Genomic DNA, 21,871 nt, shown 5'->3' with positions numbered 1-21,871 from the left:
CAGAAGGAAAAAGCCAAGGTAGCCAGGGTCTGTACTAAAATATGGAGTCACCAGGGACTGGAGACGGGGTGGGATAGGAGCTCCTACAGGCAGGCTACAGCAGGACTAATACTTAGTCTTGAGAGGTTAGAATGGGGGAGAGGAAGGATAGTGTAAATCACCTACCTGTGTCTCAGCCCAGTGTGGTCACTGAGGGTTCCTGGTAGAAAGGTTTCTGAGTATAAGTAAATGACAGAAAAAATTGAGATGGGCTAGAAGGAAAGGCTGAGATAGGAGATAGGGGATAGGGTAGGAAATAGCTAGGGGGCTCTTGGGGTCTGTATCAAGAGGCAAAATATACAGTGAAAGGAAGTGGGGTGTGCAGAGAGGCTCCTACAGTCTACGGAAAATCTAGAAAGCAAATGTAGAATGAAAAAGTCAGGAGGCAGGACTCCTTCTTAGATTTTACCAATTACTAAGTCATCCAAGGTTTGTGACTTTTTATTGACTTTCTGTAATTTTTGTGGTGTAGTATTTCCTATGAATGAACGTGTGGTCCATTAATATCCTTCAAATATGATAAAACAACAACTAGTCATGGGATACTTCAGATGGTATGACCTGTTGAGCATAACTATCCATGAATCTTCACTGCTTCAAACACCTACTACATATATCATTAGGAAAGATGACCCTATACATAAAAGAAACTGCAGATTTGATTATTTAGTAGATGTTCTGCTCTAAAAATGATAAAAATACCCAAACAAACCTCAAACAAAAAACTCAATATCCACACCTCTTATTGGATTCCTTAGTGGAGACAGTCCTGAGTTGAAGGACTCATTTTGATTTTGCCTTATCCCCCCCCTCCACATTCTTGGCTTGACATAAAATGTAATTAGGTTAATGACTTATGTCTTTATGTGATAAAAGTAGCACTCCTCTTGAATGCAGTTTTCAGACTGCTGAATTTTGTGCCTGTGGCAATTTCTTGCTGTTTTTTAAAGAAGAAACCCTGGAATCATAAAATTAGGGAATTGCATGCTTTACACAAAAATTTAACATGCACCATGCAGTCTTTGCATTAAAGATAGGAAAAATGAAGATAAATCAAGTAGTAAAATGTAAGAGCTCTCAGTATATGTGGAGATAGGGAGGTGACACAGACATTTGCTTAGTGTTCTAACCTTCCCTTTAATTAAAGGTTTTTAGAATTTTAATACTATGCATCAAGGATAATGAGGTTCCATTGACTTAAATGTGTGTGTATACATACTGGATTAAAAGAATGACTTCTTGTCAAGCAATTTAGATAGCAATGATCCTAGTCAGTGGAATTTCCTCTAGAGCTGATTGTGCCCTGTGATCCTGTGACAGAGTGTGTGTGGGAAGGAGAACAGTCCTTTGAAAGGGGCCCAGCTTTCTACTACCAGCCTACATAGGCTACTTGACGTTCATTTCTGAGTTCTTGTTCTGATTGATGTTGCTCTTTCATGCCTTGTTTCTCATCATCTTTATAAGATGCGTAACTCATTTCAAAATAGTTCTTGTATTTTTTTTTTTTTTTTGAGCATGGTGCACTTTCTAGCAATTCAAACAATTTGATCACAAAGAAGCCTTGCTGTCTACAAGCTCCCATTCTATAATGGGGAATGGAGTTCTGATCTTTCTAGGAATGACTCCAAATGCCAGAATAAATGTTAACTTTTGTGGCTGTGCAAAGCACTGTATGAAGCTAATAGAACTGTTTCTGTGGTCCCAGAGAGTGTGTCAGCCTAGCATCTCCCCATGCTTCCTAGATCACTTGACAAATGCTCAGAACCTAGTTTCTGGTCATGGTTGACATTTACCCCATGATTAAGCAGAGTGCTCGATTCTCTTCCTTTTAGAAACATTTGCTTGGTGTGAGGTTGACTTATTTCTTATCTGTATTTCTAGATAAGACTATTCTTAATGAGGAGGGAGTTAAGATGTATCTGCTTCAGAACCCAAAGCCAGCCCTACTGTTTCACATATCATTAAAAGTGTGATGATTTACTTTCTATGATTTTTTTCTGCCCTGTTTTCATCCCTAATAACCCCAAATTTATGTGGCCCTTGTCTGTCTGTCTTTCTTTCTCTCTTCCTTCCTTCCTTCCTTCCTTCCTTCCTTCCTTCCTTCCTTCCTTTCTTCCTTCCTTTCTTCCTCTCTTTCTTTCTTTTTTCTCTTTTTAACATGTTGTCCTTGTCCTGTCAATTTGAATTTCTTCCCTGGCATTTTGCCCTCAGGGTCAGCCTTCTTCCAGGAGAGAAGCTGTAGAGCCTTCAGTTCAGGGTCCTGGGAGCACAGATTGTTTTAGGGCTCTTCAGCACTTGCTCCAGAGTAACTGTGCAAATCCCACCCAGTGTGGGTTCTCTTGTCACCTTGTCCCTGTGAGATTTCCATTACATTCATGCTGGCTTTTTTAGAAGTCTTAGAACTGTTTCATGCTTCATGCTCTACTGTTTCATAGATGCTGTACATGTTGTAACCACTAGAGCTTCATCTACCTTCTGGGGTGCGTGAACTTGTCACTGAACATGGCTGAGGATGCTGATAGTCTGTTTTAGTTTGTTCTTCTAGCTGTCTATCTGCCTTAAATAAACAAACAAAAAAAATAATGGCCTCGAACTCAGAAATCCTGCCATTATTTTTTTTTAAAAGGCAGATAGACAACTAGAAGAACAAACTAAAACAGCATCCTTAGCTGCCTGGTTTACAGAGTGAGTTCCAGGACAGCCAGGGCTATACAGAGAAACCCTGTCTCGAAAAACCAAAAAAAAAAAAAAAGACAAGTGCCTTGGGCCAGCCAGTCTGGGTCTCCCTCAACCCGCGGGAGAACAGGAGAACAGGGTCCTGGTACAGGTCGACAAGATGTTGGCAGAGAAATAATGATAGACATAACACATGGAAGTGCAGAATCTGAGTGTATTTCTCAAAAATAGCATCAGATTTTTTACAGTCATTACAAAAGAGAAAAGAAAAATCTGACAGCTCAGCCGTCGAGGTACATCTGAGGCCACCTAAAACACCCTGGGTCTAAAGCAGCCACCTCTTCTGGACAGGCGCTGTACCACGCCCTGCCCCCCCCCCCCGACCCTCCAGAGTGCACTAGGCTGGGGCGAGGGGGGCTGCGGACCACATGAGGCTCGAAGCTCCAATGCTCTCTCTGCACACTGTCTCTTATTCTCTCTCTCACACACACTCTGCTCAAGGTCTTGCCCATCCTTAGTAAAATACCCGCTATACTAATGTTCTGGGCTAGTAGAGACAAATCTCTGGGAGTCCCATTCTTGCTAATTCCTAGGAGTGGTTCAGCTGCCAATGAGGGTTGAAAATAAGGATTCTACTTGACCTTGCCCTGGGATAAACAACTCTCATTCTGTAAACTTCAATGTCCCACCCCCTTCACTATCTCCCTAACAATGCCAGAGGATTGGATAACATACTTTATGAAATTCCAAGCCAGGGTTTGGCTAAGATGTTGGAACATTAGTAAAGGTCAGAGAGCAATGTCCAATTTTGTTTAGCTATAGTAAATCATATCTTGGTGAGCACCTAGCATGCGAGTTTGCAAGGACATATCTGGGCTCCCTCTGAGTTAGGGGATGCCAACGAATGAATTCCAAGAGACTGGCTTCCTTTGAAGCTTTTGCCTCTAGTCTGTGGCCAAGCTTTTGGGCTTGTCACTAGACTTCATTGGAGTGGGTGTGGCAGGCAAGAATTAAGGCAATTTGAAAGTTAAGCTGTCTTTGTCTTTATCTTCCCTATGTAAAATACTTTTTTTGCTCAGAAATATATATATACTGAGGCTGGTGACATAGCTCAGTGGGAAAAAGGTGCTTGTCATCAAGCAAGATGACCTGATTGCAGTTCCTGGTACTCATATGATGGAAGGAGAGAACTGACTGCATGATTTTACTCTGACCTCCTCATATGTGCCATGGTGTGTGTATTTCTATGGACATGTGCCATATAAACAAATATTTAAAAATTAAAAAATAGATATTGAAAGTAGCAGTGAGTCTTCCATAGGACTTGTTTTAGCCAACATCTGGTTTCATAATAGTTATTATTAGAGTACACGAGTACTTGGGTATTTCTTTCTGGTAGGACTGATTTAGGAGACATCTTGTGTAAGAACACTATTTGCTGCCTTTCTTCCTAGCAGACCCTCCCAACAGCTAGTCTTTGTAGTTTTTCAAAGAAGTGAATAAGCCAGTTTTCCTCATTAGATCACACACTTTGATGCTCCATAATTACAGAAATGTTTCTTTTAAAAAATCATAAGCCAACCATGTCCTAGTTCCAGATTCTTTTTATTTCTGAGGTATATTTTGATTTTAAAATGGAAATTATCCTAACACTATTTTCAGTTTGCCATCTATAACTATACCTTGGCTGTATAAGCTATGTGGAACCCTCAACTTTTATTCTTATTTGAAGGTCTCTTTTCTAAATGACTTGGATCTTAATATCAATATAGGATAAAACCCTAGTGATTTGTTAAATGAATCATAGAAAAGGGAAAAAAATATAGAAAATTGTAAATTTGAACAAGCAAGTGAAAGTTTTAGTTTTGAATACATGGCTTTCATATACATGGTTAAAACATTTAGCAGCATTTTTCTGCTCTTTGCCCCTCACTCATTCTTTACTTGGCATTCTCATAGGAACCAATTTTTGTTTGATCTCCAAATTTATTCCATATATAACAGGGCATAGATCTCACAGGTCAGGGGTGGATATTTGCTTGCTTGCCTTATGGTGGAGATTTTAAATTTAAATTTAAAATTGTTGTTTAAACTATTGCTGGAAGCAAGAATGATTTAAAAGGGGCAAAAGAGATGAGTCAGTGAAGCCAATCTGGCTTTGTGTAGGTACCAAATGTTGACAAGACATTTTGAAATATACCCATGGAAAAGGCCATGAATCCATAATAGCAGAAGAGTGGCTAATATTGCACGTAAGAGGTAGTTGTGATCATAAGCATACATAATAAGCTTATGTGTACTTGGATAATAATATCACATTATTTTTACAAAAAGGTATATCACTGCATGTAATATTTGAATACATTTACAAATTATATTTTAAAATAAGGTATATACTTTTGTGTAAGCAGGAGGGAAATCTTGTATAAAGTAGGGACTTTGAAGAGTAGAAGATACCAACAAGCATTGGCTGCCATATGAAATAAGCTAGTAAATTGGAAACAGACATTAATGAAATCTGTTGGCCATGATAGTGATCTCAAGAGATTTGTTTGCAAAGAAACGAATAAATCTCCTAAGCAGGCTCCCTATTGATAGACATTAAAGTCTAGCTGGCTCCAATAACCAAACAAAGCATTTGCTAAGAAACATACACTGTGAAATATCAGTAGACTAGACCCATATATCATAATGACAGGACAGTAGATTAGAGATTAGGATCCAGTTCTCTTCAGAAAGCAGGGAGCTTGGGAGGAAAGATGGAAGAACAGAAGTAATGTGAATGCAGCCTTTGTATATAAAGTTTTCAAAAATAAAAATTAAAGAACCTTGAAACTTAAAACCATGAATGTATAAAGGAAGACAGCTTACAATTCTCCGTGTCACCTGTTTGATTTACTTCAAGCAACATAATCACACTCCACATCTCACCCCAAGGTCTCCCAGCCAAGAGCTCAGAATCTGTGGGTTTAACTTGTCTGATATTTGTTTTATGTTTGGGTTTTGTAAGAATAACAAAACTATGACAATTCCCCAAATAGGAGTAATAGTAATGCATCAAAATCTGAATCATAGAAACAAAAGATCTTCACATTTAAAAAATTTTGATACCTGGCTTTACATAGGATATATAGGTTTCATAATTATTGTACTATAAATGGTTAGCTATCAGTAATGCTTAGTATAGGCAAGGCTCAGCTTACTGAATTTATAGTTACAGTTAAACCAAGGAAATTCAGTCAAATTTATATCTATGTGTAAATGCTGAATAAAATTTGTCTTCAAATAAACTATCAGAAATGTGAGTTAATATTAAACTAAAAACAGTAGAGCATATGCATGAGTGGACACACACACACACACACACACACACACATGCACACACATACACACCTCTTTCCTTAAATGAAAAACTTTTGACCTTTGATCAGGAGATTTAAAATTTCAAGCAATCCTGCTCACTCATATGAAACTTTAATTTGCCTTTCTGTGTCTTTAAGAAGTGGCTGAGGGGTGCAAGGGCTCTGTGACTCACCCCATCATGATGTGCCTGCATCTAACACCAGCCTTGTTTCAGTCATTGCTGACTTGGAGGCAGGTATCAAGCTGAGTGAGCATAGGATTTGCAGGAGTGCTGTTTCCTGAGCATCGGCTCTCTAGATCATTACGTTGCTGCCCTGATCCTGGCTAAATAGAGCAACACGTGCAAGGGCACTGAAATGTTAGCATGGGCAATTCATTTTTGTCTATTTTGCCCCTTCTGTTGTGGAACTCTCCCTTCTTCATAGCACTCATTACTTCTTGGTGACTGCTGTTACACCTCTTGATTTCTGCCATGTTGAGGTAGCATGTTCTGTGCCCCCTTGGTTATGGAAACCCACTGAAGAAGGGCTAGATTCAGACTGTGTTAGAATTTGTATACAGTGGATCTGGAGAAGATGCCCACTCAGTCCCTAACTTAAATTTCATTTTGCTAATTGACAGGTATTGTCCAGGAAGGTGACAATGCCAATCATCACTAACCCATGAAAAAACTTAATGGTTAAAAAGTGAGCTGAGGGGAGAGAAGTTTGATGGGAGCTGGGAAGAATGATGCTGGCTGTATTTGGGTGGCTCAGGACTCTCCTGGTTTGTAGAGCACACCCCTCACCCCCAACCCATTCAGTGTGCTCGTGGCTTACTCTAACTCTACACTACCCTGTGCAGAAATTATATTTCCCTTTTGATAACTTGATAACTCTTTTCATGGGCTTGATATTCAACTGCAGAGATTAAGTGAGTCTAGAAATGTATAGTTTCTTCTCTCTGTTCTTAGGAGGAGTGGAGGGTGAATATTCTTGTTACTCCCTTTGTGCACACAGGAAAGGAAACCTAAGAGAAATGAAGCAACAGAAGTAAATGGTACCAAAGCCTGACTTTTTACCACTAAGCTATGCTGCCTCCATTGGTGGTAAATGTTTATTATACTATTTTTATGACAAAACTCATATGATACATTGTCTGTAACTGTTGTACTGATCGCATCATTTTTTTGTTGTTGTTGTTATAACTGATACCCAAGTCGGGTGGTTTTTAAAGAAAGATCTATTTAGCACTTGGCCTTTCAGTTGGAAGTCTGACTGGGCAGCCTTGTCTATGAGGCCTCTGGTGAGAGCCCTTCTGCTGTGTCTCCTAGTGGATAGCATCATGGTGTGAATACATGCAAGTCAAGTGATTATGTAGCCATACAGGAAGGCAAAGAGGAAGCAAGTCCTTTTCTTATGTAACCACCCTTTTAGAACTAACTAGGGCTCCAAAAGAACTACATTCACTTCTTTCGTGGATAGTGTATGCAGTCACTCTGCATTCGGCATCACACCTTGATATTCTACTGCTGTTACACTGAGGAAGGAACTTCCAGCAATGATCCCCTAGAGAATCAGTCCTGTCCAAACCACACCTTCCCTTAAATCAGTAATGTGCTGCAGCTCCTTTGTAGGCACGCACAAGGGCACATTGTACACAACTTTGCCCAACTTCATGACCAGCAAGGTTTTGATGGCAGCTAAAGCCTGGATCTAGCATTCATAGTCACACCTGGGTACCACCAAATGCTACAAATCTGCTTGCTCTTCTGCAATATCAATCATTGAATACATAACTGCACACCATTCCTCTAAACTCCAGGATTTTTAGTGTAATGAAGCAGTATGTTTTCCCCACATGTTGCTTTCCTATAAATTAAAGCACTTTTTTTCTTTTATTTTAGTACTTCTATTACCATATATGAATTATACATAATGGCTTTCATTGTGACATTTTCATACATGTACATGAGGCATTTTGATTACATTTAACCCAACTCCCTTCCTTTGCCCTTCAAATCCCCGAGAACCCCTTTCTATTTCCCAACCACACACAGCTCCACTTTCATGTTATTTTTTCATTACCCTATAAGCTACAAGCTTCATTGGGGTTGTTTGTAGGAGCACAATCATCTTGCTTATGGCTACACAGCAGAAGAAATTTTCTCTCCCTCTCCTGTTATCCGTACCCTGCATATAAACTCTCATGGGCTAGGGCCCCAGGAGCCTCTCCTCTTTCTTTGACAAAGTGTGACAGACCTAATCAATAGGAGATTGTAGAGTAATACCAGATGTTCTGAGTTCATGACATCAACAGCCATGCCATACTCAGAAGTCAGCATTTCACACAACGCTGCATTTCTCTTGCTTTCCTGTTCTTTCTGCCTCTTATTCAGGGTTTCCTCAGCCTTGGAGTAGGTGGTACCTATATCTCACTTAAAGCTGTGTATTCAAAGGTCATTTATTATCTTTACTTTGACTAGTTATGAGTCTCTGTAGTCACTGATGCATGGACTATGACAAAAAGAAGCTTCTTGGATCAAAGCTGATAGCAGAGCTGTTCTTCGGTCATAAAAGTTTTGTAGAAGACAATTTGACAGGGACATCACATTCACTTAAGAAAACAACAACAGTAGCTTCCCCATTGAGGCCTGTAACATTACCAGCCAAAGGCTTCTGTCTTGGTTTGCAGTAGCAGATTGTAATTCCTTCCTGTGGCGTGGGCATAATCCAACCAGAAAGCAGTAGTTGCTCACTCTCTTAACAGACTTGACACACTAGTGTATCATTGCATCCATTTTGTGTGCTTCTTCAGATTGGTGTTCACATGGTTCATAGCTGAGTAAGACTGTCTATGATAATTCTCTCCCAGAAGCCTGAATAGCATCTTCTGAAATAATGAGGGCTAGCCAGTACGGAGGAAGCATCCAGTGAGCTTGATTTCTCTTTGTCCTGTAACAAAGGCATTTGGCATCTTCAGCAATAGGGTCTCACCATCTAGTTTTGCTGACAATCAACAGCAGTAGCAATTGCCTGTATTATTTTAGGAGCTTTGGGGACTTCTCTGATCAACAGCTTGTAGGAAGATAGCTGACAACCAGGACTGGGATTTTTACTTAACAACTTACAGCTTCTAGGAGCAGCTTTATCCATCCACAAAGGATACTTTCATTCAAACTTTAAAAAATACTGTATTTTGGTTAGCATACTACTTATCATGTTCTGGTATGGATATTTTTTTCATACATCATTAGGCTTGTTTGAGCCCCCCTCACTTTCTCCTCTTTTTATTTTCCTATCAAATTCCCCACATAAACCTGTCTGTTAATATTCCTCTTTCCATTTTTTGTTCTATTACAACCTACCTACATTTTTTGTTGTTGGTCCAAAACTTGAACATTCATTTCATGAATTAATACATGTCTTTATATATTATTCAAACTTTTATGAGAATAAATTCATTAAAATGTCCACCAGGAGCCTGATTTTCTCTTTAAGTATCAGTTTATTATGACATTTGTTAAGATATATTTATAAATCATCCTCATCCATTACTAAGTTAGTGTTCCATCACTGTAACAAAATGCCTGACAAAATCAACTTAGGGGAGGAAAGATTTAATTTGGCTTGTGGTCAGTCTGTGACCGGCTAGCTCACTTCTCTGGACTTTTGGCAAGGCAGGAACATCACTTCATGGTGATTGGGAAGCAGAGAGATACGTAGGGAAGGGTTGGGGGACAATCTATACTCTTCCTGGGCATGCCTCTATGACACTTTTCCTTCAACTCAGGGTAGCTCCTACTTTTCAGCACCTCCCAATAACATTATTAAATTGTGAATGCACCAATGGGTGAGGATATCAATAAATAAATCCATAAAGAATACTCACGATTCTTTTATATCTTAAGTTGCCACCAGCCTTAGTTAGGGCTTTATGGCTGTGAAGAGACAATTGTGTTGACACTTATAAAGGAAAACATTTAATTGGGGCTGGCTTACACTGTCAGATGTTCAGTTCATTATCACCATGATGGGGAGCATGTAGTAAGACTTGGTGCTGGAGAAGGAGCTGTGAGTTCTACATTTTAATCTGCAAGAGACTTTGTGTCACACTGGGCATAGTTTGAGTATAGGAGACTTCAAAGTTTGCCTCCACAGTGATGTACTTCCTTCAGCAAGGCCATACCTACTCCAACAAGGCCATATTTCCTAATAATACCACTCCCTTTGGGGCTATGGGGACCAATTATATTCAAACTACTACACCACCTCTGAATGGTACTGTAGGGAGGACCGAGGCTTCTGGAATACATGGTATGCCAGGGATAATTTCAGATACTACCAATGACAATTATAGGTGTTTTATATAATTTTTTTACTAAAATTTAATTTTGATAAACTTGGGTATATCTGTTTTTCCACTTGCTATGCCCTGTCTCAAGAACATGTTTTAAGACATGACTATGACATGACTATATAGTGGAGCATGTGTCCTTATTACATATTAGAGCAAGAGTGCTATTGCTGGATCCTCCGGTAGTACTATGTCTAATTTTCTGAAGAACTGCCAAACTGATTTCCAGAGTGGTTGTACAAGCTTGCAATCCCACCAGCAATGGTGGGGTATTCCTATTTCTCCACACCCTCTCCAGCATCTGCTGTCATTTGAGTTCTTGATCTTAGTCATTCTGACTTTTGTGAGGTGGGAACCTCAGGTATTCCTCACTTGAGAATTCTTTGTTTAGCTCTGTACCCCATTTTTAATAGGGTTATTTGGTTCTCTGGAGTCTAACTTCTTGAGTTCTTTGTATATATTTGATATTAGCCCTCTATCAGATGTAGGGTTGGTAAAGGTCTTTTCCCAATCTGTTGGTTGCCATTTTGTCCTATTGACAGTGTCCTTTGCCATACAGAGCTTTGCAATTTTATGAAGTACCATTTGTCAATTCTTGATCTGTTCAGGAAATTTCCCCCTGTGCCCATGTGCTCGAAGCTCTTCCCCACTTTCTTTTCTGTTAGTTTCAGTGTATCTGGTTTTATGTAGAGGTCCTTGATCCACTTGGATTTGAGCTTTGTACAGAGAGATAAGAATGGATCACTTTATATTCTTCTACATGCTAATTGCCAGTTGAGGCAGCACCATTTGTTGAAAATGCTGCCTTTTTTCCACTGGATGATTTTAGCTCCTTTGTCAAACATAGGTGTGTGGGTTCATTTCTGTGTTTTCAGTTCTACTCCATTGATCTATCTGCCTGTCACTGTACCAATACTATGCAGTTTTTATCATAATTTCTCTGTAGTACAGCTTGAGGTCAGGGATGGTGATTCCACCAGAAGTTCTTTTATTGTTGATAATAGTTTTTGCTACCCTAGGTTTTTTGTTATTCCAGATGAATTTGCAAATTGCGCTTTCTAACTCTGTGAAGAACTGAGTTATGCTCCAACATGTAATAAGGACACATGGTCTACTATGTTCATAGCAGTCTTATGTATAATAATAGCCAGAAGTTGGAAAGAACCCAGATGATCCTCAACAGAGGAATGAATACAGAAAATGTGGTACATTTACACAATGGAGTACTAATAAGCTATTAAAAACAAATAATTCATGAAATTCTTAGGGAAATTGATGGAACTAGAAAAAATCATCCTGAGTGAGGTAACCCAATCACAAAAGAACACACATGGTATGCACTCACTGATAAGTGCATATTAGCTCAGAAGTTCAGAATACCCAAGATACAATTCACAGACCCCATGAACCTCAAGAAGAAGGAAAACCAAAGAGTGGATACTTCGGTCCTTCTAAGAAGGGGGAACAAAATACCCATGGAAGGAGTTACAGAGACAAAGTGTGGAGCAGAGACTCCATCCAGAGGAAAGTCCATCCAGAGACTGCCCCATCTGGGGATCCATCCCATATACAGTCACCAAACCCAGATACTATTGTGGATGCCAACAAGTGCTTGCTGACAGGAGCTTGATGTAGCAGTCTGCTGAGGAGCTCTACCAGTACCTGACAAATACAGAGGTAGATGGTCTTACCCAACCATTGGACTGAGCACAGGGTCCCTAATGAAGGAGCTAGAGAAAGAACCCAAGAAGCTGAAGGGGTTTACAACCCCATAGGAGGAGCAACAATGTGAACCAACCAGTACCCCCAGAACTCCCAGGGACTAAACCACCAACCAAAGAGTACACATGGTGGGACTCATGGCTCCAGCAGCATTTGGAGCAGAGGATGGCCTAGTCAAATTATCAATGGGAGGAGAGGCCCTTGGTCTTGTGGAGTCTCTATGCCCCAGTGTAGGGGAATGCCAGGGCCAGGAAGCTGGAGTAGGTGGGTTGGTGAACAGGAAGAGGGGAGAGGGGATAGGAGGTTTTTGGAGGGGAAACCATGAAAGGGGATAACACATGAAATGTAAATAAAGAAAATATCTAATAAAATAGGTTAAAAAAATCATGGCTAGATGCTATTTACTTTCCCTCACTAATTTTCTATAATTAGTTTAAACTTACATTAATCTGCTTACAGCCCAGATTTTCTTCAGTGGATCTTACACTCTGTTTAGCACTCTTGTTTTATTATAAATACATTTTGTTTAACGATTTCTTTATTATTAAAGAATAGTTGGCTGGTAATGGACAATAAATAGTGAGCCTTCAACAACTATATGTGAGAGAATTTGTTATTTACAACACAGCAAGTAATAAGAACATTGGTGGTACCATTAATTATTTCTGAAGCAATTCAATGGGCCCAGTATGTACTAGGTTGTACAATAGAAAAAGAGCTTAGGGCAGAGAGTTGAGCTGTTTACACAGAAATAGGAACTAAGCCAGCTCCTCCTCCACTCTGGGAAGCAACAGTCCCAGTGCCATGGCTTTGAAGTTACCTTGAGTTTTATTTTCCTTTGAATAGCTAAGGAAGTTGCTTAACAATAAAGGGAAGTGAAGTTTTGACACACCCAGCAAAGATGTTCAGGAATACACAGGACTCATAGTGGACACATTCTCTCAATAGTCTGCCCATTGTACTACAGTCTTAACTAAACCCATATTTCATGTTGCAAATATCATATGCTGATATCATAGCTCCAATGATATAACACAGGAGTTAGGACCCATTATCAGTTCATTTTGTGTAACACTTAAGAATTTGTCAGTAAGATTATGATCACTATGATGAAGCCAGTCTTTAGTATTAGTCTTAGCCATGTGCCATGCATCCTTTTTAAAAATTGGATATTTTCTTTATTTACATTTCAAATATTATTCCCTTTCTGGGTCCCTCTCCCCCTGGAATCCTCTATCTCCTTCCCCTCTCTCTGCTTATATGAGGGTATTCCCCTACCAACCTACCCACTTCCGCCTCTCCACTCTGGCATTCCCTACACTGGGGCATCCAGCCTTCACAGGACCAAGGACTTCTTCCCTCATTGATGCCCAACAAGACCATCTTCTGCTCCATATGAGACTGAAGCCATGGGTCTCTCTGTGTGTACTCCTTGGTTGGTGGTTTAGTCCCTAGGAGCTCTGGGGGGTGTGGTTAGTTAATATTGTTGTTCTTCCTATGGTATTGAAAACCTCTTCAGCTCCTTCAGTCATTTCTCTAACTCCTCCATTGGGGACCCCATGCTCAGTCCAATGGTTGGCTTTGAACATCCTCTTCTGAATTTGTCAGGCTCTGGCAGAGTCTCTCAGGAGACTGCTATACCAGGATCCTGTCAGCATGCACTTTTTGGCATCCACAAGAATGTTTGGGTTTGGTGACTGTATATGTGATGGATCCCAAGGTTGGGCAGTCTCTGGATGGACTTTCCTTCAGTCTCTGCTCCACAATTTGTCTCTGTAACTCCTTCCATGGATATTTTGTTCCCCCTTCTGAGAAAGACCAAAGCAGACTTTGGTCTTTCTTCTTCTTGAGCTTCATGTGGTCTGTGAATTGTATCTTGGGTATTCGGAGCTTTTAGGCTAATATCCACTTATCAGTGAATGCATACCATGTGTGTTCTTTTGTGATTGGGTGACTTTACTCAGGATGATATTTTCTAGTTCCAACCATTTGCCTAAGAATTTCATGAAATTTTTTTTTAATAGCTGAGAAGTACTCCATTGTGTGAATGTATCACATTTTTTTGTATCCATTTCTCCATTGAGGGACATCTGGGTTCTTTCCAGCCTTTGGTTATTGTAAATAAGGCTGCTATGAACATAGTGAAACATGTGCCCTTGTTATTGGAGCATCTTTTGGGTATATGCCCAGCAGTGGTATAGCTGGGTTCTCAGGTAGTACTATGTCCAATTTTCTAAGGAAATACCAGACTGATTTCCAGAGTGGTTGAACCAGCTTGCCATCCTACCAATAATGGAGGAGTGTTCTTCTTTCTCCACATTCTTGCCAGCATCTGATATCACCCAAGTGTTTGATCTTAGCCGTTCTGACTGGTGTAAGGTGGAATCTCAGGGTTGTTTTGATTTGCATTTCCCTGGTGACTAAGGACATTGAACATTTCTTTAGGTGCTTCTTGGCCGTTTCATGTTCCTCAGTACTCCTGAGTTAAGAATTCTTTGTTTAGCTCCGTAACCCATTTTTAATAGGGTTATTTGATTCTCTGGAGTCTACCTTCTTGAGTTCTTTGCATATAGTTCTTTGTATATACTGGATATTAACTCTCTATCGGATATAGGATTGGTAAAGATCTTTTCCCTATCTATTGGTTGTTCTTTTGTCCTATTGACAGTGCACATATATCCTTGACCCAACCTGCTCAATTACATCTAGAGAGGTCTAGTAAGGCTTACTCAGATAGTTGTTTAGGTTACTTTTCTAGAACAACGTAGATAGATATGACTGATAGTATTAATGTAAATATAACATGGGGTGAAATTAGCCATATACAGTCTTCCACAGTCAGTTATAAAGCAGTTTAATGCCTGTCTACTGTCTTTTATGACCTATTCAAGTTGCTATTAGCCTGCTGATATCTAGATTTCTCTCTCGTTGTCTCTATGATGCTAAGTGTAAAGAAGGGTTCTGACTGTTATATCTCTGGAACCAGGAGTCAGTGTAATACTGATTGGATATCCTCATTTACCTGGTGCCTCTATTTTAGAAAGGATTGATGTCAGTTCTAGCAATTGCAGTGGATGGTGAGTGGGCCAAACACCAACCTTCATCCAGAGCTAGATGTTCTACATCATACTGTCCTTCACATGTACACCTATGACTAAATGCAATGATGCCCCAGCTGAGTATTCCTTGATAAACTTCACTTTAGTTATGATATATGTGGGTTTGTTTAAGCCTTGCATATAATGTCAGACAGAGATTCAGATGCTATACATAGTGAAACCCACATTGCTTAGATCTCACAAGACACATATGAATGAGTCACTGTTATGGAAGATTGTTAGTCCCTGTGGGGCTGTGTATGAGGGGAGGCAGAACCACACTAGGAACTGTTGACAATATTCTCAAGCCAACAAAATGACTCACAGACGGCCTTGTTGGCATCACATCTGGATAAGGATGATAAATTCAGTAGTGAGTCACTTTATTGGTATAGCAGCCAATTGACTCAAGTAGGACATGTGACTGCTTTGCCAAGCTCTGGGCCCAAATCTAGGGGAAAAGAGATGTATTTCTCTGAACAACTAGATAAGGCTTGGAATCTGAAAATTTCCCCACAGCCTATGTTTTGAACACTTGAAGTGCTATTATGAAGGCTGAGGAGCCTTTAGGAGGTAGGTCCTGGTGGCCAGAAAAGGGTTTCTATAGGTGGCCTTTGACTGTTATACTTTCCATGGTTGTAATCTAGATTTCTCTGTTTCCTGATTCCCTCCCAGATGAATAGCTCTGTGGCACACTGTCACCAGTATGGATGAAGATAATCTGCCATGACTTTTCCAACATAATGGCCTGGGATGTCTGAAGCCATGAACCCAGATGAGATTTTCTCCCAGAAAAAAAAAATTTTTGCCAGGTACTGAATCATACTGTTGTCAAAGTAGTGAACATATATCCTCTCAACAAGAAGCTGACCCCATCACCTTAGATACTAGAGTTATTTTTCTTCCTTTATAGTCACATAGCTTGTCCCAATCTACTGATCACCTCTCCCTTTTCTCAGCTTAAGGAATTAGAGGCCAATAAGGGCAAATGTAGTGACACAGGCAACTCTGTCACTATTTTATTAGGGGCATTGTGGGGACTATGAGATCTAAAAATTCTATAGGTAGCTCATTCTAATGATCTATTTTGTTCTTGAGTCAATAACTGGTGTTAAGTATAGTTCAAGCAATAGGTTGGAGTTTCCTGCACCATAGATAGAGCAAAGCAGGTGTTCTAGACAATGTGAGAAAAGACAGGAAAACAGGTTGTATATTGTCAGATTGTTAGAATCACAGATATGCAGATGTGACATATCTATCCTGCTCTCTGCCTCTTCTGCCCTGATTTCCCTGTGCAGTACATCTTCCCTTCTTTAGAGCAGCTACATTTTCTATGCTTACTGTCTGTATATGACGGTAACCCACAACCATGGCAGCATATTCTATCCTGCACTTCCTTTTCACTAAACTATTTAAATACCATTATGTCTTTTCATAGTGCTAGTGGTCTTGAGATTGTAAAAATCTGAAATTTCTATCAGATATTATGCCCATTTTCCCACTGTTTATAGTTTGTTGTTAGTAGGATCCCATTGTCTTATTGAAAGTAGATTGTAGAGCTTAGTCTTCAATGCTAGTATAGTGGAGTTGATGCTGAAAGAGCCATTAATGATGGTTAGATGCTAGTGGTAGGAAGCAAATGGTTGCTATTAGAGTATCAGTGTAATCTGTTGGTTGGGAGTAGGTAGACACTTTGAGTTTCTTTACAAGAGTATACAATTTCTGGACTTAGATAAAGCAGAGAGATCTTAGAATCAAGTCTAGTCTATCCTTGCATTAAAGATGAGGTATGGGGATGGAGTAAAGCAATGGAGGTACCAAGGAAGCTCTTGGTTCTCAGGAAGCACACCACTGCTCTTTTCAGTACAGTGATGATAATGCTCATGGAGGACTGTATCCTAGAATAGCCATCGCAAGGCACTTTGAGTTTCCTCTACACGTCTTCTCTGAGGATCAATTTCCTAGTTATTTTCAACTGAGCCCACTGACTCTTTCAATGGCTTAATTAATGCTGTCATGCCTTTTTGCTTTTTAAAGGATGTTTCTTGAAACTAATTGGTATATTACAAAGAAAGAGGATGAGCTGTGGGAAGAACTCTAGCACTGAGCTGGGAGAACACTGCATCTAGAGTGTATGTTGTAACAGTGTATATGAGCAGAACAATCCTACACAATTGCTCGGTCAGATGGACTTCTCTGGCTGAGTCACGATCTGGAAAACCACATTCAGCATAAAGTCTCCACCTACATATTTGTTCACTATGTTCAATAAGTGATTACTTCTTCTGTCAAAATTGGATGTCTTCAAGTATTTATTTGAGAGAGAGAGAGAGAGAGAGAGAGAGAGAGAGAGAGAGAGAGAGAGAGAGAGAGAGAGAGAGAGAGAGAGAGAGAGAGAGAGAGAGAGAGAGAGAGAGAGAGAGAGATGGTTTGCTTATGGAGTTGAATTGCCAGATTTTTCAGCTATTAAAAACAGTGCTGTTAAAAAAATCTGGGCTGGGGAGATGGCTCAGTGGTTGGCAGGAATGTCTGGCCTCCTAAGAGTCATGAGTTCGATCCCTGGCTATCGTCAAAAAACAAAACAAAAAACAAAACAAAACAAAACATAACAAAACAAAAACCAAAAAAAACCTGTTTTCTTTTCTTTTCTTTTCTTTTAATGTAACGCTTAAGTTTATTTCACAAAACTTGTCTTCCCTCCCAATAAGATAGACACAATGTAGGTTGGCAGGACAGGTCTTCATACTTAGGGGATGGGTGTTCAGTGTGGATGTATGTCTTATAAAATAAGCTCCCATAGGTGAATGGATGTGGACCATTGTTTCACACCCTAACTGGTCCAGTGCACCAGAAGATGAGCATCTGCATCTTTGTGAGCTTTGGTGTGTGGGCCTCTCTGCAGTTTTATCCTTAGAAGTGGCACTGCACCTGCTCTCATCCTGGATACCCAGGACAGGAATAGTAGAGCATTGGCTTTATAAAGATTGGCAGAAGGGACAGTGCTAGGTCTGAAAACATGACATCTCCTCACTCTCACCCACGGTAGGGACGATACTGAATGGGAATAGCCTCACTCAGGAGAATGGAGGGATGGTTCAGTGGTTAAGAACTCTGGCTGCTCTTTAGGACCTGGGTTCAATCCCCAACTCCCACATGGTAGCTCATAACCATCTGGAACATCAGTTCTAAGGGATCTGGCACCCTCACAGAACACAGATGCACATTTTAAACATAATAAAATATTTGCAGGCCATACCACTGAATTAAAAGCCCTATACCATCTTCAATGTCAGGTAGGTGACAAGCAGGTTGAGGTGACCTCCACCTACAGGGAAAAACCCAGTTCTCAGAGGCCAAATCTAGCTGGAATCCCTGTCCTGCCATCTTCTGTGGTGGCTCAGGGATGAGTATTCTTGAGGATCCTGAATTTGAAGCCAGCCTGGTCTACAGAGGGAGTCCAGAGCAGCCACACCTGACCTGCCTGCACACTTAAGCAGTGAGTTGCGGTAGTGTTGTCTGTCTGAAGGGAAACTTAAGTCTTCAATCCTCTGGAACACACATGTAAATACAGGGGTAAGATGCCAAGGCATGGGCACTAGAAACTGTCCTCACTCCCCCAACCCCCTCAGGACAGTCCAAGCTCCAAGCCGTCCTCAGTCCCTCAGCCACAGGTCAAAACCTTTTTCCCTGTCAGGAGTCAACTTTGGGCAGGGTTGAGCTGTAGAACCTGGAATCCAGACTCAGCAGGAAGAGCAAGGTGGGGTCTGCCTCCTCTTTCCCTCCAGAGGAATCCTGGAGAGGAATGTGGAAGGAAGTGTTCCATTGGCCTCACTCCACACAAGTCTAACCAAGCCTGCTTCTCCAGGTTTTCTCTGCACCCTACCTTCTCCTAGAGAGCTGTTTTCTGGCTTGTATCTCCCTAAGAGTCCCATGCTTCATCAAGTTCTGGTCTCCCTGGAAAGCAGGTCCCAGGACTAGAACAGGATTGCAGGAGCTTTCCAGGTCATTTCTTTAGTGCCCCTGAGATCTCAAGAAGCTGAAGGTCTAAGCATTCATTCACATCTTGGATGCTCAGTCCTCCCAGCAGGTGGTCAGTGCAGTCAGTCACCACCGAAAGAAGCTGGAACTATTTTCTTAGCCTCTGAGGTTGTCTCCATCCCCACTTAGCAGCCCGCTGTTGAAACTTAGTCCCTGTGTTTTCTGTATTGCTATAGAGGTACAGCAAGGTCCTCTCTGCTCAAGTATGGTTGGAAGATAGCTCAGAGTCTGTGTAGTTCAATCTTCAATCTTTTCCAGCTCAGAGTCTGTGTAGTTCAATCTTCAATCTTTTCCAGGCACAGAAGTGCTTCTGTAGGATGACAGAGTGAGCTGTCCAGTCAAGACTGGCAGTCCACTAGCAATGATCTCTCTACACCCACTACAGGAACCCCCCAATTCTTAAAAATGTCAACAGCCTTTACTGTGGGACAGAGATTATGGATCCAGCTTAGCTCTCATGACAAAAGGGGAGAGGAAGGCAGTGTATAAAAATAATAAATTAAGTCAAAGGACAAGAGACACGATGGGATAGGCAGTCATTTCAGGGTCCTGGGCATGATCCAAGAGGTTTGTGTATGGAGTAGCTGAAAGGGTTGCATAGCCAGTCCTTCTCATCTGGCTAGCAGGACCCTTAGGCCTGAAGCTGTAGGGAGGAGGTGGCTCTGTAGGAGTTGGCTTCAGGACAACCTGACTGTAGAGTGGAGAGAGATTCAAAGAGGTGACCCAAATGCTCTCTAGGGGAGTAATGGAGGGCAGTTCTGGAGGAGTCTGATGATCTGCTGTTCTGAATTCATGCTGTAGTTCCCTGCACTTGGGACAGAAGTGCCTTAGTAGGCCACAAATGCACAAAAGGGGTAAAATGATGCATACATTGATGAACACGATCCTGAAGGGCTTATTGGCAGGATTCCAGACCTTTCTTTCTGGGCAGCATTCATTGTCACAGCATCTGAATCCTTTGGTACAGTTTAAGATGCCACACGTGTTTATAGCCTCGTTGGTGCTTACTTGTTGGATACTGGAAAGCAGGCCAAAGATCAAGATGAGTGCGCCCTGGACCCAGGCATCCTGCATCCTGTCAAGGGAGTCACTGAGTTTCTGTGTGACAATTCTGTTTTCTTTGAAAGCCACCACACACACACACACACTCCACACACCATACAAACACACACACACACACACAAATACATAGATAAATCCATGTAAATATATAATATATAATATATATATATATATATATATATATATATATATATATATATATATATGCTGTGTATCATTAATGAACCAAATGTTTGTAGGTCCTCCTTCTTTCTTAATAGAAAAATGGGAGGCTATCCATAAGGACTATCACAGGCTCAAGTGGAAGCAAGAAGTGATGTGGCAAAGAAGAGTATCCCTTTCAGTGATAGCATCCAGGGAAAGGTGTGGCACCAACAGGTAGCAAGGAAATCCAGGTAGAATGTGAACAGCTTCCTGAGGCATTTCTAGATTTTTCTGAGTTTAGAATTATCAAGAGAGCACAAATCCCAGTGATTTAAATTAAATGCTATATTGAAATTAATATAAATATCATCGACAACATCGTAACAACAGAACCAATGGTTCTGACCCGATGGGACTCTGTCATAACATCAGAACAGATCTCAGAGATCCTTAGTCAGCCATTCGTTAGCCCTTTCCTTTAGAGACGCTGCAGAGTTCACAGTCAGCCTAGAGAGAGAGGTTCTGATGACAGGGCATGGGAACAGTTTGGAGTGACAAGTAGTGGGTATTTAGTCACTTGCATGACACATTTCAGTATGTTATAATCAAGCAATGTGACCCCTTTTCTAAGAGGGAAGAAGTCTCAATAGTGAAGAGATGATGTGCTTGGTGGGAACCACTGTCATAATTCAAAACTTATGTAGGCTAGGTATAACCTACAGACTACAGGAAACTTTTTATGTTATTTTTATATAATATTAGAATATTAAGTGATTATTAAAGTTAGGGATATGATAGTTTTGTGATAAGATAAATGTTTATAGTACTTGGCTAAGTTGTTATATACGAGCTACGTTGATTTAAATTAACATTATATAAAAAGCTAGAGCAATGTAAGAATAGTTATGTCAAGGTTTGCTACTTATGCTACTCATGTTTCCTTTATTTTAAAATATTTTTAATGAGGTCATGTCAATTTAAAGACACTATAAATAGAGAAAAGAATAAGAAAAAATTAATCATATCTAAATGTAAGCTTCTTTCTAATACATATGCTACTTGTTTATGGCAATTTTAACATTATTTGGCCCCTCCTCCATCTTGAGAAAAGCGTATGTGGAGTTTGGGTTTTCTACAAACAAAGCTAACAGGATCTGCCAATATTTAAGGAAACTTCTGTGTTGAAGCAAAACCCACAGCTCTCATCTTAAAGGAAACTTAAAATTGTGTATTCTGGAACCATTTTGAATGACTGTAACCTGAGAACACAGATTTAGATAGCCAAATTCCATGTTTTGACATGGAAGCAGTTTCATGAAGGTTTATTATTTTACAGAACAAAGAAAGTCATAAATCAAGTCAAGTTCAAAATACATTGGTAGGTACACCAGAGA

General features: G+C 40.4%; 1 protein-coding gene across 1 annotated transcript; it reads right to left on the bottom strand.

The window, feature by feature from the left end:
* Positions 1-19,775: 19,775 nt before the first annotated feature.
* On the bottom strand, positions 19,776-20,345 carry LOC116084177 (transmembrane protein 92-like). The gene is made up of 2 exons (XM_031361011.1): positions 20,083-20,345; positions 19,776-19,962 (listed from the first exon to the last, which is right to left on the bottom strand). The coding sequence occupies exons 1-2, from the start codon at positions 20,343-20,345 to the stop codon at positions 19,776-19,778; spliced, it is 450 nt and encodes a 149-aa protein (XP_031216871.1).
* Positions 20,346-21,871: the final 1,526 nt, after the last annotated feature.

This window comes from Mastomys coucha, unplaced genomic scaffold (assembly GCF_008632895.1).
Source record: "Mastomys coucha isolate ucsf_1 unplaced genomic scaffold, UCSF_Mcou_1 pScaffold9, whole genome shotgun sequence".
NCBI lineage: Eukaryota > Metazoa > Chordata > Mammalia > Rodentia > Muridae > Mastomys > Mastomys coucha.
This window is presented reverse-complemented; position numbering and strand designations above follow the sequence as displayed.

Coding starts and splice junctions, on each gene's coding strand:
- LOC116084177 (XM_031361011.1), bottom strand. CDS start 20,345: ATGCAGGATGCCTGGGTCCAGGGCGCACTCATCTTGATCTTTGGCCTG. Junction 19,963..20,082: donor CTAAGGCACTTCTGTCCCAA/GTGCAGGGAACT, acceptor TCCACTCTACAG/TCAGGTTGTCCTGAAGCCAA.